This window comes from Fundulus heteroclitus, chromosome 16 (assembly GCF_011125445.2).
Source record: "Fundulus heteroclitus isolate FHET01 chromosome 16, MU-UCD_Fhet_4.1, whole genome shotgun sequence".
NCBI classification, from domain to species: Eukaryota; Metazoa; Chordata; class Actinopteri; order Cyprinodontiformes; family Fundulidae; genus Fundulus; species Fundulus heteroclitus.
The window spans coordinates 28,285,604-28,299,412 of record NC_046376.1 but is presented as its reverse complement, the minus strand read 5'-3'; the positions used below and the strand labels follow the sequence as shown (position 1 = coordinate 28,299,412).

At 43.0% G+C, this 13,809-nt stretch overlaps 1 protein-coding gene across 1 annotated transcript; it reads right to left on the bottom strand.

Annotated features, from left to right (window-relative positions):
* Nucleotides 1-747: 747 nt before the first annotated feature.
* Nucleotides 748-12,031, bottom strand: LOC105938058 (casein kinase I). Its single transcript, XM_012879673.3, has 11 exons — nucleotides 11,809-12,031; nucleotides 8,348-8,462; nucleotides 8,054-8,164; nucleotides 6,385-6,533; nucleotides 5,678-5,906; nucleotides 3,986-4,156; nucleotides 3,724-3,872; nucleotides 3,414-3,609; nucleotides 3,187-3,326; nucleotides 2,478-2,545; nucleotides 748-2,383 (listed from the first exon to the last, which is right to left on the bottom strand). The coding sequence occupies exons 2-10, from the start codon at nucleotides 8,421-8,423 to the stop codon at nucleotides 2,513-2,515; spliced, it is 1,254 nt and encodes a 417-aa protein (XP_012735127.1). The 5' UTR covers nucleotides 8,424-8,462; nucleotides 11,809-12,031; the 3' UTR covers nucleotides 748-2,383; nucleotides 2,478-2,512.
* Between the last annotated feature and the right edge of the window lie 1,778 nt (nucleotides 12,032-13,809).

Genomic DNA, 13,809 nt, shown 5'->3' with positions numbered 1-13,809 from the left:
CATACTACTGTCTGCAATTGTATATTCTTTAACTGTAAATAAAGTTTAGAAAAAAGAAAAACTTCAACAGGACCCCTCACTTTTTTTTATTTGCTAAAGTCGATACTCTTGTAGACTGATATTTACAATTATACAATTTTAAAGTGTAAAAAAAACCCAAAACGCTCCTATTTCTCACGCTTTATACACAAAAGTTGCAAAAATTGACTTTGACAGCTTCATGGATGGATTGGCATATATGAAGGATCAACAGATGGACAGGCTGGGGCTCTGGCTAGATACACAGGCAGAGAAGAATAAATGGATGGCTGGATGTAAATAATCATATGGAGATGGTGGTCAGATAGATGGACAATGAGTAGACGTATAGGTAAGAGGGCCACAAGGACCGAGAGATTATAGAAAAGGATGGAAGGGTGTATGATGTACAAATTAGTGGAAAGCCAGGGGATAAATAGATGGTAATTATGGATAATTTGAGCAACGGATGGATGAACAGGTAAAGAAAGTGAAGAATAGGTGGAAGGACAAGCAGATGAGTTAAAAATGAAAGATTGATGGACAGATTGGTAACGATAGTGGGAAAACTCATACATTGATCTGTGGGTAAAAATATTAAACAGCAGCAAATGGAATAGAGCCTGGCAATCCCCCCCATGTTTATAAACCCTGAAAATATTTAAGTTCAAATAGAAAACTTCAACATGCATCCATGTATAAATTCATAAAATAAAAACCCCACAGTCGGCAACGTTATCCATTTTATTACGTCATAAAATATACACAAATACTGTAAATAGTGTTAAAGAACTGTACAGGATATTGGTACACAACAATGTGAAATACCTCTCGCTTCATCTTCTTGTACATCAACCTCAAATCTACAACTGCGATGCCACTGGGTCATGGTGGCCTGTACAACGCAACTATACACAGGGCACTCCGCTCACACTCACACGCCAGCAGACGGATCTAATCGCGAGGTTGGTGTGGGGATAAATAATGAGAAGGTCGCATCAAATAAACCGGTTTTCCCCTCCAACAGGGATACTGAAAAACCTGAAGCATTGGTCGAGATTTATGGAACGCGCAGCCGAATAAAACAAATTAAAAAGAGCAGAAAAAGCGACTTTATTGATCTTAGATGTTTTAGGGTAGCACTCACTCACACGGGTTGGATGACCCAGCTGGCACGGCAACAGTCGCCTATCTCCAAGTTTATTACGTCTGAGTCAACGCCCTATAGTCATTAGTATGCATTTTTCTACTTTACACCTTTACAATAACCACATTTGGCTTTACAATGAAATAAAAAATATTTACAGTGGAGTAAACAAAAAGACAAAAAAAAAAAAAAAAAAGAAAAAAAGTTATTTGATGCCCCAACCCACCCTCGTGTCATTCCTAACAGTGACCGGCCCCCTCCGCCAAAGCCCCAAATAACAAAAAGAATTAAAAAAGGTAACTTTTAAGAAATATCGTAAAAATTGCATCTCCTGTTTGTAAGCCAAAAACGGGCAGCTGTGGTCTCAGGTCAAACATCAGTATACTGAGATACTTCCTGAGGAGCTTCTCTCAAGAGCTGGAAGTGAGTCCTTCGCATGTCCACAACCATACTTTACCACTAAAAATTAAAAACCAAAATAAAAAATAAAAATAAAAAAAAACACTTGTGTAAAAATAGGCAGAGTAGCTGGGGGTTTTCATGTCTAAGTGGAAGTGGGACAAGCAGTTACCAGAGACTTTACCAGGGACATAACAGCTAAAACATCACTTACTCATCCTCCTCTGTTTCCCTTCTGGGTGCCACCGTCTACATGCCTCATCCTATCTAGCTTTCAATTCTTAAAAATTCAACAAAACAAATTAAACAAAAAAATAAAAAAATAAAAGGAAAAATCAATCTTCAATATAATATAGCTTGTACGATGAAGATGACCGTTACTTCTGCTGCGCTAAAAGCTGGAAACAAAATGAGAAAAATTACCAAGCCTGCATCTCACCTTTAATAAGAAACATGCATGTCCCTGAAATCTTTTTTTTTTTTTTTTTTTTTGCTCCTTCAATACCAAGTTCTTCACATTTGTCAAAGAATCAAGGGAATGTTTCGACGAAACAGTGTAGGAATGAGGAACTGCCAAGGTGCAGCGCTGTTATTCGTTCTGGGGGGTGATGATGATCCAACGTTTGGCAAGAACCGTCAGGGTAAGAATGCATGTGGAATACCTTCATATGTTTTCCTGCTTCCTTAAAACGTTTAATGTCTTGTTCCAAAAAAAAAAAAAAAAAAAACCTGCATGTCCATTAACAAACAGCTTTTCAATAAACAAGGTATAAAGAACAGGGGTAAAGAAGGGTATAGTGACAAAGATTCCTTGCAACCCTGCAAAAAGAAGAAAAAAAAAACTGGGGATTAGACTCTGTATTTACATTTAGAGCAGCAAAAAAAAGAAAATAAAAGTGAACCAAGAGCTTACCCGTCATTTGTGTGCGCAGGAAGAGCCGGGAATGTTTACTTCCCCATGTGCTCGAATGGCACGCTGACCTACAGAGTAAAGATTTAAGAGGCAGAAATACCAGTTTAGCCTAAACTGTTGAGGAGACTAGGAGTGAAAAAGTATTCAGACGCATTTTATTCCACTGAAGCACAAACATCCTTGATCTTTCTGGGGAATATTATGTGGTAGAGCAACAAGTAATGCATAACTGAAGTGGAAGAAAATTCTACATATATTTTGTTAGTTTCTTTACAAATATAAATCGAAAAGAGTGTATAGAGTATATGTAAATGTAGGGCTGCACCGATTGCAGAGTTCTGGCCGATTACGATCTTTAAATAGTCCGATTTGCAGATTCCGATTTTGATCAATAAAGATTTTTTTTTTTTTTTAACTGAAACTGTCAATAGTTATAAGATTAAAATATTGAAGGTGTTTTCTAAAGTTATCTTGAAGCACATCAGTACCTGTGAAACAATAAAAACTTCAAAGTTTAGAGCATTGACAGTGGGTGATTTTCAGATAAACTTCCCGTCTAAGTATCGGCCGATCACCGATCTCCAAACATTAAGGTAATCGTTTCCGATCAATCGGTGCGGCCCATGCAAACGCAATTACGCTTCAGACATTGTTGGTGTTGGCTGGGTTTTACCAAACTAACTGGGGGGCGCCTTAAATGCCGTCTCACCTGTGACGTGGAAATCCTTGACTGGTCTTGACGGGCCGTGAGGTCAGAGGACGATACGTTGGCAGGAGCCCCGCGGTGTAAACGCATGCTCACCTTCCTCTCCCGCTCAGCGCGAGATATTGCACGAGGTGACGTGTTGCCTGCAACGTAGGGGGAAAAATGAGCAACCTCTGGAGAGGAGTCTCTGAAACGTCCCAGAGGCAGCAGCGTTTTAGTGGATAACTCACCAGACTGTTGGACCCGTGAGGCTGGGTTTGAGATGGCTTGCTCCGGCCCATTCCTGACTCTGTTGGGCGCGCCTGGGGCGGGACCAGAGGGGAGGCCCCGGGACGCAGACCCCCTGGGGGCTCCTCCGATCCGATCGTCTCTCTCGTCCCCCGTCCTCCTTTCACGCTCCCCATCCTCGGTCGTTCGACTGGCGCCCTGAGAAACGCCATGAGCCGGACAAAGACTTCACTCAAAGGTTCAAGAAGCGGCTGTTGGGGGAAGTTTTGAGCATAAAAATGATCAACGTCAAAAGCACCTGTTAAGACTTACAAATTTGAGCATGTTCCAGTCAAAGACGTAATCATAGGAGAATCCCTGACGATGGAAGAGGTTCCTGAAAAGTTGGCGGAGATAGGAGTAGTCTGGTTTGTCATCAAAGCGGAGCGAGCGGCAAAAATTCAGGTATGTGGAGAACTCCGCTGTAGAAAGAAAAAAACAACAAGGAGTAAAAACGCAGGAAGGTCAGTGAACCGACAACCTTTCATTTTCTTATCAGTGGTAAGCACTAGGGCCCAGTTCTAAGCAGACTCACAAGGATATCCTTTGCAGAGAACTTCAATGGGTGTGGACATTTTCTTCTCGCTGATGCGCTCGTACTTCTGTCTCTTGGTTGCCGCCTTGAGGCCCTGCCAGGGGAGGGACCCCAGGTTGAAGTACATGAGGACGTAACCGAGGGACTCCAGGTCATCACGTCTTGACTGCTCTGTGGACAGAAACCAACAGGTTGAATGGGACAGAACTAAACCTGCTGACAAAGAAATGGGATCCAAAGATCTCCATATTAAAACCAGAAGGTTATTCATCAAGGTGAAGTCTTCCAAAACGCCAGGCACTTCCTGAGAGTCAAACTCTGTAAATAGAGAAGCGCCTTCTGCTTGGGATTCTGTTACATCTATGGTAGAAAAACCTTTGAAATAAGGAAGGAAGTAGTTTGTGATTTGATCTGTTGATTTGACAACCAGTGAAGCCAAGTGACTCGCAAACACAAATAAAGAAACTAGTGAAAAATTAAGACAAATGATCCGTAAGCCTGGTCAGAAACCTGCAACGGTTAGATGGCAACAATTTAAAAGCTAGCATCTGCTTTTCAGATCCTCATCCATGCTAAAGAGCTGCTGTGCCTAAACTGATCCATGCATGAAGTGCACAGATCTGCACTGAACAGGGATTTAACACCCAGTTTGACATCTAGCAATCCTTGGTTTGGTTTGTGAAAATACAAAAAAAAAAAAAAAAAAAAAAAAAAATCTTTTCAATGGTTTTGTGGCAACAGAACCACCTTTGAGTCGTACTAGCCAAGGAATCCAAAAATGCTGTGTTGGACGAGTCAAACCTGGACTATTTTACACACATTATGCCTTTATGAAACAACGTTATGCCTTTTCTAAAACACAACAGGGGAATTTTCAATGAAATAATGTCTTGTTTCAAGAGTTAAATGTATCATTAAACTTTAATCCACCAGTGATTTATCACAGACGACTCTCCTAGCTCATCTATTCACCTAAAATAGGTCGTCTACATGTTCTCTAACAGACATGGTGCCTAATTAATTAACAACCATCATTACCTCACCTTACTATTGAAAAAAAAAAAAAAAAAAAAAAAATCTAATCCCTTTCTTGGGTTGAGACAAATGACTACCACATGATTATCACGTTTTAATATTTGTTAAACCCCTGTTAGCTTTGTTCAGGGATTATGATTAAATGGCGGAGTAATGAACAGAGCGGGTAAAGAAGTGTGGGGGGGGGGGTAATGGCAGTCAGAGACGGTCGGAGACCAGTTTTAATGAGCAACGACGACGTGAAGAGAGTTGGGCTCTAATCACAAAGTTGCTACTTTCTGCCACAGCAGAACTCCAGGACATCTGACAACTAGTACCACGCTCATGCACAACGAACCTTCAATGAGAATAATGTCGGGACTGGAAGACGGGGAAATAAATGACAGGGTAAAGACAAAACTCCAAGGACTATCAGGTCTGTGCTCCTGCTGCAGTTCCCACCACCAGGCAAAGGTTGAAGCAGCTCAGATCATCATTTCAATGATGCAAGCACCTGTCATTGGGAGGGAACACTGCGACCCTGAGAGGATCACCTCCGAGTTTGATGTGTAAACAACGTGAAGCAGCAAACACACAGTTAAGGTCTCTATAGCCTTCAGCAGATTTCTAGCCCATCCAACATGTCGGTAAAGCACACGTCGTCCGACTCTGTCTTACCGATTCCAAGGTGTGTGTTGATGGAGGCGTAGCGCGCGGTTCCAGTCAGGTTCTTGTTCTCCCTGTAAGGGATGTGCTGGTGCGTGCGGGCGTCCCGGTACTTCTTGGCCAGACCGAAGTCAATGATGTACACCAGGTTGCCCTTCTTGCCTAAACCCATAAGGAAGTTATCCGGCTTCACATCTCTGTGGATGAAGTTCTTGGAGTGGATGTACTCGATGCGACTGATCTGGATTTGAATGAGAAAACACTTTGTTACGCCGACTCTCGGCTGTGCGAGATTTACTTCAGCCGACGGACATTCAGGAGGACAGCTGGCAGCAGCAGAACAGATCAGGACAGAGAGGCCATGACCCGAGGCTGAAAAGCAGCCAATCAGACACCCACAGACGTCTGTCACAGCAACTCGGCCGCAGGTTGGCCTACAGGTGAGTCAGGAGTCTGATCTACGATATGAAACATCTAGGTCAACGCGTTCTACAGCTGGGCACTCATCATAAACTACGTGGGCAGCAGGAAAGACCAGGAGATGAAAACATCTCCAATCTTTACAGCCTCCAATGGAATCCTATACAATGTTTACACAGAGCGGACGCACCGAGCCGGTGCCGTGAGGGTCAGCCGTATTACGTTTCCCTGCTGCCACTGTAAATAACACCTTCCCCCTGATACTGCTGAGCTGACTGAACGCCAAGATTGACTCGTACCATTTGGTCCGCCAAAAGCAGGACGGTCTTCAGGCTGAACTTGCGGGAGCAGAAGTTGAACAGGTCCTCCAGACTGGGCCCCAGCAGCTCCATCACCATGACGTTGTAGTCTCCCTCCGCGCCGCACCATTTTATCGACGGGATCCCAACTGGTCAAAAAAAACACACGTACACAATCAGCACCGATCCTGCTCACCACATGCAGCATTTATCAGCCAATAAATGTGAGCGTGTAGGGCTGAGCAGCAGCACCCATGAAGGTATAGTACAGTAAATAAAACTAGCAACACCAATACTGTTAAAACTTGATTTGAGCAAAGGTGAGTTTTTATATGAAGAGTTCATTTCTAGTCAAGTCTTGTTTTTCTGCTGCTCTTTTAGAGCAGTAATGTTTTCTAGAAAGCGGCGCCTTGTGTTTATGAATTACAGTGACTCAGACAAGTTGGTGTATTAGTGTTGCTAACCCCTGACTAAATCTTGCTGTGAGGCGGTCATGCAACAATAAAAAACGCTTGAAAACACAAATTTAAAGACTAACGTTACGTTGGCTGGGTACGGAGGAAAGCCTGTGATGTTGAGATGAAACAGTAGGAAGGACCTATGTGGGCTAAGCCCGGTCAGCAATAAAGTTTCCATAAGGAAAGCTTCCATGATATTAAAAACAAAAATAAATAAATAAAAAAAACAAAAAAAAACACGATTATAGCCGTACCAAAAAAAATCTACAGACTTAAGCAAAAACACCTGTCAAATTTAAGTTTTAAAATAAACCTGCTTTTTTAAAGATTACCTTTTGCTGTTCTGGTCTAATAGCATAACAACAACTACACTAAGCTATATTTAGCTGGTTAATTAGTCAAGCCATCTGCTTGGATAGAGCTTGCAAGCAGTTGTTTTACAGACATGTTGCTCATGGATTTCCAAAAGTAGAAAAAAAAAAAAAAAAAACACTTCATATTAATGGGGATAAATGCTGCTTTCACATCAGTTGTTCCAAATGTGTTTTTAAGAGAGGCAACAGTGGAGGAGCCTGACCTGCATGGCTCAGCAAAAGGTGGGGGAGGGGAGGCCTACCCCAGGCTCCTACCAGTCAGAAAACTCAACAAAAAGCCTTTAAACCACAGGAAATATTAACATTTTCATGACCCGTGAAAAAGTGAAAAAAATTAATAAAAAAAAAAAATCTTTGTGGTGCAACATCCTAGCAATAATTAAACTGGTTGACAAAGGACAAACAAGATAAATTAAAAGTACCGCTGCTGGTAAATAACTGGATAACAAGGATAATATCTGCTTTCTTCTGTGTGGATTTATTTGGTAACATTACTGTAACGTTAAAACTTTGTAAGTGGCCATTTGTCTATTGTCGGCTACAGCTGACAGTAATAACGCATACTGCTATTTTTTCTTACATTCAATGATATTTAAAAAGTATAAAAAGTGGTCGTTTGAGGTAAGGTATGTTGTCACAATGACAACAAGCTGACGGTCGTACGTTTAATGCTTTGCCCTGAATTTTAAGTAGCAACATTTAGACAAGATAAGGGTTTTATTGTTCAGGTACCAGGTTTGGCAGGATGCCTGCATCTACAACAAAAAACCAGGAGGACGTTGGAGAAGGAATGCGCTGAAAAACCCGGACCAGCGAGCAGGAGCTGCAGGCGCTTACCTCCTCCCTGCATCATCTTGTAGAACTTGCTCTCGATGTGCAGCTGTGGGTGTTTGGTCTTCACACACTCCAGCTTGATGGCTACCTCCTCACCAGTCGCAATATTGGCACCTGAGGAGAAGCGTAATAAAATGTGACCACGGCCGTAAAGGACGTGTGGGAGAAGGATGCTGTAGGGCCGGGTTCAGCCCAAAGATGGATGAAGGCGAGGAATGATCCACCACAGAAGGTAATGGTCGAACTATATGTGCATTTATGGGGAAAAGGAAAGCGATATTGTTGTTTCTCACTTACCAAGGTAAATGTCTCCAAAAGACCCACTCCCTATCTTCCGCCCCAGTCGGTATTTGTTCCCCACTCTCAGCTCCATGGTTGCCAGATGTCACTGTCATCAACGGACAACACAGATCTATGAAGGAAAAAAATAAATAATAATATTAAGCATAGTTTTTATTCTCTCTATTCTTTTTGCGTATTAACAAGAATTATGTGGGTCAAAAAAAAAAAAAAAAAAAAAAAAAACTTCAGCTTTAAAAATACTGCTCCTTTGCCAAGCGACAGAATGACCTGAGTCTTTGTGAAGACTCTCAGCCGCTCACAGGATACATTTATCCGAGTTACACCGACCACACGCACCCTGGTGGCACTCCCTGCTGAGCAGGAAACGCTGAAGTAGTCTCCAGAAACGAAAAGAGAAATTTGTAGGGTAGCTCGGGACGACAGGGTGGGGGATTGCTATGAGCTCAGCAGAAGCAGGAGGAGGGAGAGCTGAGAAACGCAGAAAAAAAAAAAAGAAAAAAGGAGGGCAATGTAGAAAAGCCGGTTTCTACTTGGAAGAGGAATGAGAAGCACCTAATGCTGCATGAGTAAATCAGGAGCCGTTTCTGAGCCAAGCGGCACGTGACGGCGGAGCGGGATCATCACTTATTTAGCGTTGGCCCGACCACGCCACACTGAGCAGCCACTGCCAGAGCAGGACTAAGCCCTCCGCCGCTCTGGGCTGCCACCGCCAGAGGAAAGGCGGCCACGCAGCATCGGCCCCGCTGTATCTGTGTCAGAGCCCTCAGAGCGCCTGCGTAACAAACTCCTGGAAGCCCAGAGCTGCAGGGGCGCATTTCCTAGACTTGGTTTTATCGACGCTACGTTGACAAACAAAACAAATCAACCCTTTTAACACAGAGTCTACAAACAGGTTCATCTTAAGGGGATGTACTTGTACATCCTCCTTGTTAGTGCCTGCGATGCATGTTTGAATGTGACCTCAATCTACGCAACAGGAAAGAGAGGTTTGAAAAAAAAAAACAAAACAAAAAAAACACCTACAGCTTCAAAACAAGACCAGCTCCCTTTGATGACGATTCAAGCGAATGAAGCATCAGTTCTAGTCCTCTATACTCCAGGTTGTTCCGCTAAGAGTCCGTTATTTAAACTCTGTTACTCCAGCTGCATTATGGGAGACCAGAGGGCCCTGCGGAGGATGGCGAGGGGAGCTGGAGGGGTCCCGGAGCGGGCCTACTTCCTGTCCGGGATCTATTCCAGAGGAACCTCAACAACGTCAGGCTCCTCACACCTTCACCCTGGACTATTTGAACCGCTAATCCGGCAACATCCAAAGCCACGCAGCTTTCTGCTGTAAAAATGCTGCACCGTTGTCAGGATGATGCCGTCTACATCATTACCAGAGGACATTTTCAGGTTGATTTTTTTTTTTTTTTTACTCCGGTTTTTGTGACATTCTGACACGTTGATTTTTGGCCAGTTCAGTTTTCCCCTTCAAAAACGGTGACGTCCTCCGACTTGTGTAAAAGAGCTTGGAATTCAAAACAAAATGACTGACGTCGACATATTACACGCGCCAGCCTTAGCGGATCAGTTATTAGCGCGGTTAGCATCAGGCTACGCGACCTCCTACAGGGCAACTGGACTGTTACTTCAACTGTGAGATTCCCGAATCCCCATTTCCTGATCCGACACACTGAAAGCCCCCGTCCTCACGCGTTCAGCCTTCCTGTTAGCTACGTAGAGTGTTGTTCTCTCGCCATCTCACAGTCTGAATAACCCGTAGACACTTTCCATATCATCGGCCTTCTACATGACTGTGCACCTTCTGAGCAAAGTTTAACTCACTCAATACACAAACCCTCGCTATAAAAAAAGTCCAATTCCAGTTATCAGATGATACTTTTGGTACCTATCCAACCCCCCCACTTATTTTATGTGCCTTTATCCATGATTGTTGGCCACTGAGATCCTGAAGAACCCATGCCTCGTTTGGTTGAATGCTATTAGTTAGAGAAGGAACTGAAATTTCTGTTCTAATCTTTGGGTGGGTAAACTAAATCTTTGGGCTTCGTGATGGGAAAAAAAAAAAAGGTAAAAGAGACAATCAAAAAGCGAAAAATCCACAGCAGATGGACAACAACAACAACTATGAATGCCTGATCTGGGTCGTAGTGATCCTGACGGACGCAGAGGTTAATAAAGGGTTTAGGGTCATTACACCAGAGAGCGTGGTTCCAACAAAAGCCCACACTAAAACAACACGAATCACAAAAATAAAACAAAACCCTCCCCAAGGCCGTGGATGCACCGTTTGTATAAAAGCTGGCTTTAACCAGCTTTGTGAGGGCAAACGCTAGGCGTCTGAAAGGTAGGAGTTAACGGCGATGATGGAGGAGAGGAGAGGAGGGGAGGGGAGGGGAGGGGGGGGGGGGGGGTTCATCGCTTGAGGTTTCAGAGGCTGTAAGGTCAAGCGACTGGAACCAGCGTGTCCCACGGCACTGGGACAAACAACACGTGCTGTCACAGCCCTGAGGGTCTCCAGCAGAGTGGATTGGTCAAGACGGCCCAGCACACATCTGCTGGTTCAGGGGGAGTCTTAGTAGTAGCTGTGAAGACATGATGTTCTAAGCAGGTGGACTACCACGCTTTAAGCCTTAAGACCTCCTCACCGTGGCGGCCCTGGAAGGAGGAGACGATTACCGTGTCTGTCTGAACGCCCGTCCACACGGCATGTCCGGAGCACTTTTAAGCCAAACAACGAAACTCTTAAATTCAAAAGAAAAAAAAAAAGAAAAGAAAAACAACGTCAGTCACCCAAAACCAGATTGTTTCGCAATCACACCGACACTGCTTAAGGTTACGCCCCTCACAGCTGTCACTACAAACAACTACTTTGTTTTAAAATTCAACGCAAGCCACATTATTGTTTATTTCTTTGCGCAGTTTTCTCCCCCCGTCTACGCTAACAAAACCACGGTTCTGTAGCGGCGGAGGCACAAATGCGCCTTTATTCCTTTAGTCGGGAGTGCTTCGAGAGGATATAAAAAAATGCAGATAAAACAGTAAGAATTTGGCAAAAAAATATATATATTATAAACAGGTGGTTTAAAACCAGCTTCCAGTCGTTTTTGCCACCTAAAACTAGAAATATAAACCAGAGCAATCGGCGTTAAGTTGCCTGCTAGCCGCTACGACTAAGCTAGTAGATGCACGGCATCCGAACCGTGAGACGTACTGCTAAAAAAAAATTAAATTAAAAGAAAGCTCAACGTGAAAACGGCTCAATAAGCCCCAGTTTCGGACTTATTTACAACCGCACGCTTACATCCATTTTAACTAGCCCGGGTAGAGGTCCAGTCCCACTACTCGCCCCCCTCCCCCTCTCCTGTAAGCCGCGAATAAGCGACTCCGCTTCGGTCGGATCGGGTCCCTTTTCCCCCTCGGTTTCGCTGGTTCCCCGACCCAACACTCACACGATATCGGGTTCGTCCGAGAGCTGGTCGAGTGGAGCTTCTGATCCGGTGGTTGTCAGTCGGACAAAAGCCCGACCAGAGGAGGATGGGAGCGGATTATGGCAGCGCTCATACCCCCAGCTCTGAGCTCGGTCGTCGGTTGCGCTCCCTGTTGATAGTCCCTGAGAAGCTCCGGCAGCACAGACAGCCGTTCTCCGCTCTGGCTCGGCTCCCCTCCTCCCCTCCTTACTTAACGGCGTACGCGCTCACAGCGTCGATGATGTCACCGTCACTAAAAGGGGACGTCACGTCCAACGACGACCCCCCCTTATTTCATTAAGTGTCTACTTGCTTACCGTTATTCGGTTTGAATATTGTGACTGGTGGGATTTCGGACAATATAACATGTTATATCAATGGCGATGGTAAATATTTACCTGCAAGTCATTGCTGACGTTGGTTTTAAATTGGATTGTTGTGTCGACGGTATTATGACAGTGGGAAACACACGGGATGTTCCTTTAAAGACCATTGGTTGTAAATTCCATATATATATATATATATATATATATATATATATATATATATAATATAGATAGATAGATAGATATTAAATATTTTATTAACAATAACAATATATCAAATAGAACATACAATTCAAAATTCACATTTCAAACAATCTATAGAAGGATTGGATTGTTGTGTTGACGGTATGACAGTGGGAAACACACGTGTTCCTTTAAAGACCATTGGTTGTAAAATCTATCTATCTATCTATCTATATCTATATATATCTATATTATATATATATATATATATATATATATATATATATATATATATATATATATATATAATATTTTATTAACAACAATATACCAAATAGAACATACAATTCAAAGTTCACATTTCAAACAACCTATAGAAGGGTAATGTCACACACAGTTCTGATCAGAAGTTTACAAACCCTCATAATCAGCTTAAATGTCAGTCGTTATTGAGCTTTTAAGTATGTTTAAGCATTTATTTCCAGAGGAAGTGAATGGATATAGGCTGGTGTTTTGGGTTCAAATCCCTCTGACAGTCCAAAAACCACAACAAGGTTAACTGGTTACTCTTGACTGCCCTCAGGGATGGGTGTGTGTGTGCATGGTTGTTTTTCCTGTGATGGACTGGGGACCGGTCCATGCCTCTCACCCAATGACCGCAGGACATAGGCAACAATCCCCCTCGCAACTATACGAAAACAGGACGGTGTGGACCAAGGGTTTCCAAACTTTTCAGCCTGCAACCCCCAATGTCACAGAGACAGATAACTGAGGTTTCTTTGTCTTAGTAATTGAGAATAAAGTTGGAAAATTACAAAAATGACTCTTGCAAAAAAAGCACAGGAAATGCTAAATCTTTTTAGGAAATCAGCATTTTATTTATGTTTTTCTCTAATCCACACAGGATCTGGAGTAATTCTGACTGGTAATCTGACCCATTTACCACCAATGAGTGGAGCTCAGCTAAATTAGCTGGTTCACTAGCGGATCCTTGACATTTAACCCGTGTCTATATTTTCAGTAGGGCTGAAGTCAGGGCTTTGGGTAGGTCATTATGAAAGCTTAATGCTAGCCTGTTTTAGTCGTTTCAAAACCAGTTTTGATCAATATCCGATTCCTGGAATCAAGTTTATTAATATGAAGTGAAAGCTCAGCATTGGATCCAATTTGTACAATGATCAGTACCAGCGGCAGTGGATTAGACCCACATCATGATTTATTTTTTTCTTGTTGCCTTATCAGATCACAAAACTTTGCAGGGCTTCCTCTCAGCTCATGTTGATCTTAAACTCCCTTCAGCGTGAAAACCAAAAAAAAAAAACTGGTGTTCAGGCAGTTTTTATTTTTTAGGTTTGACTCAAGCCTTGATGGTTGCAGGGTTGCTGCCAAACAACCAAAACAATTGCATTGATCGAACAGTTTGGATTAAGATCCATTTTGATCCAAATTTGGCGTTGCAAGACACACGTCAGAG

Coding starts and splice junctions, on each gene's coding strand:
- LOC105938058 (XM_012879673.3), bottom strand. CDS start 8,423: ATGGAGCTGAGAGTGGGGAACAAATACCGACTGGGGCGGAAGATAGGG. Junction 5,907..6,384: donor TGCTTTTGGCGGACCAAATG/GTACGAGTCAAT, acceptor ATTCAAATCCAG/ATCAGTCGCATCGAGTACAT. Junction 3,873..3,985: donor TCTCTGCAAAGGATATCCTT/GTGAGTCTGCTT, acceptor TTCTTTCTACAG/CGGAGTTCTCCACATACCTG.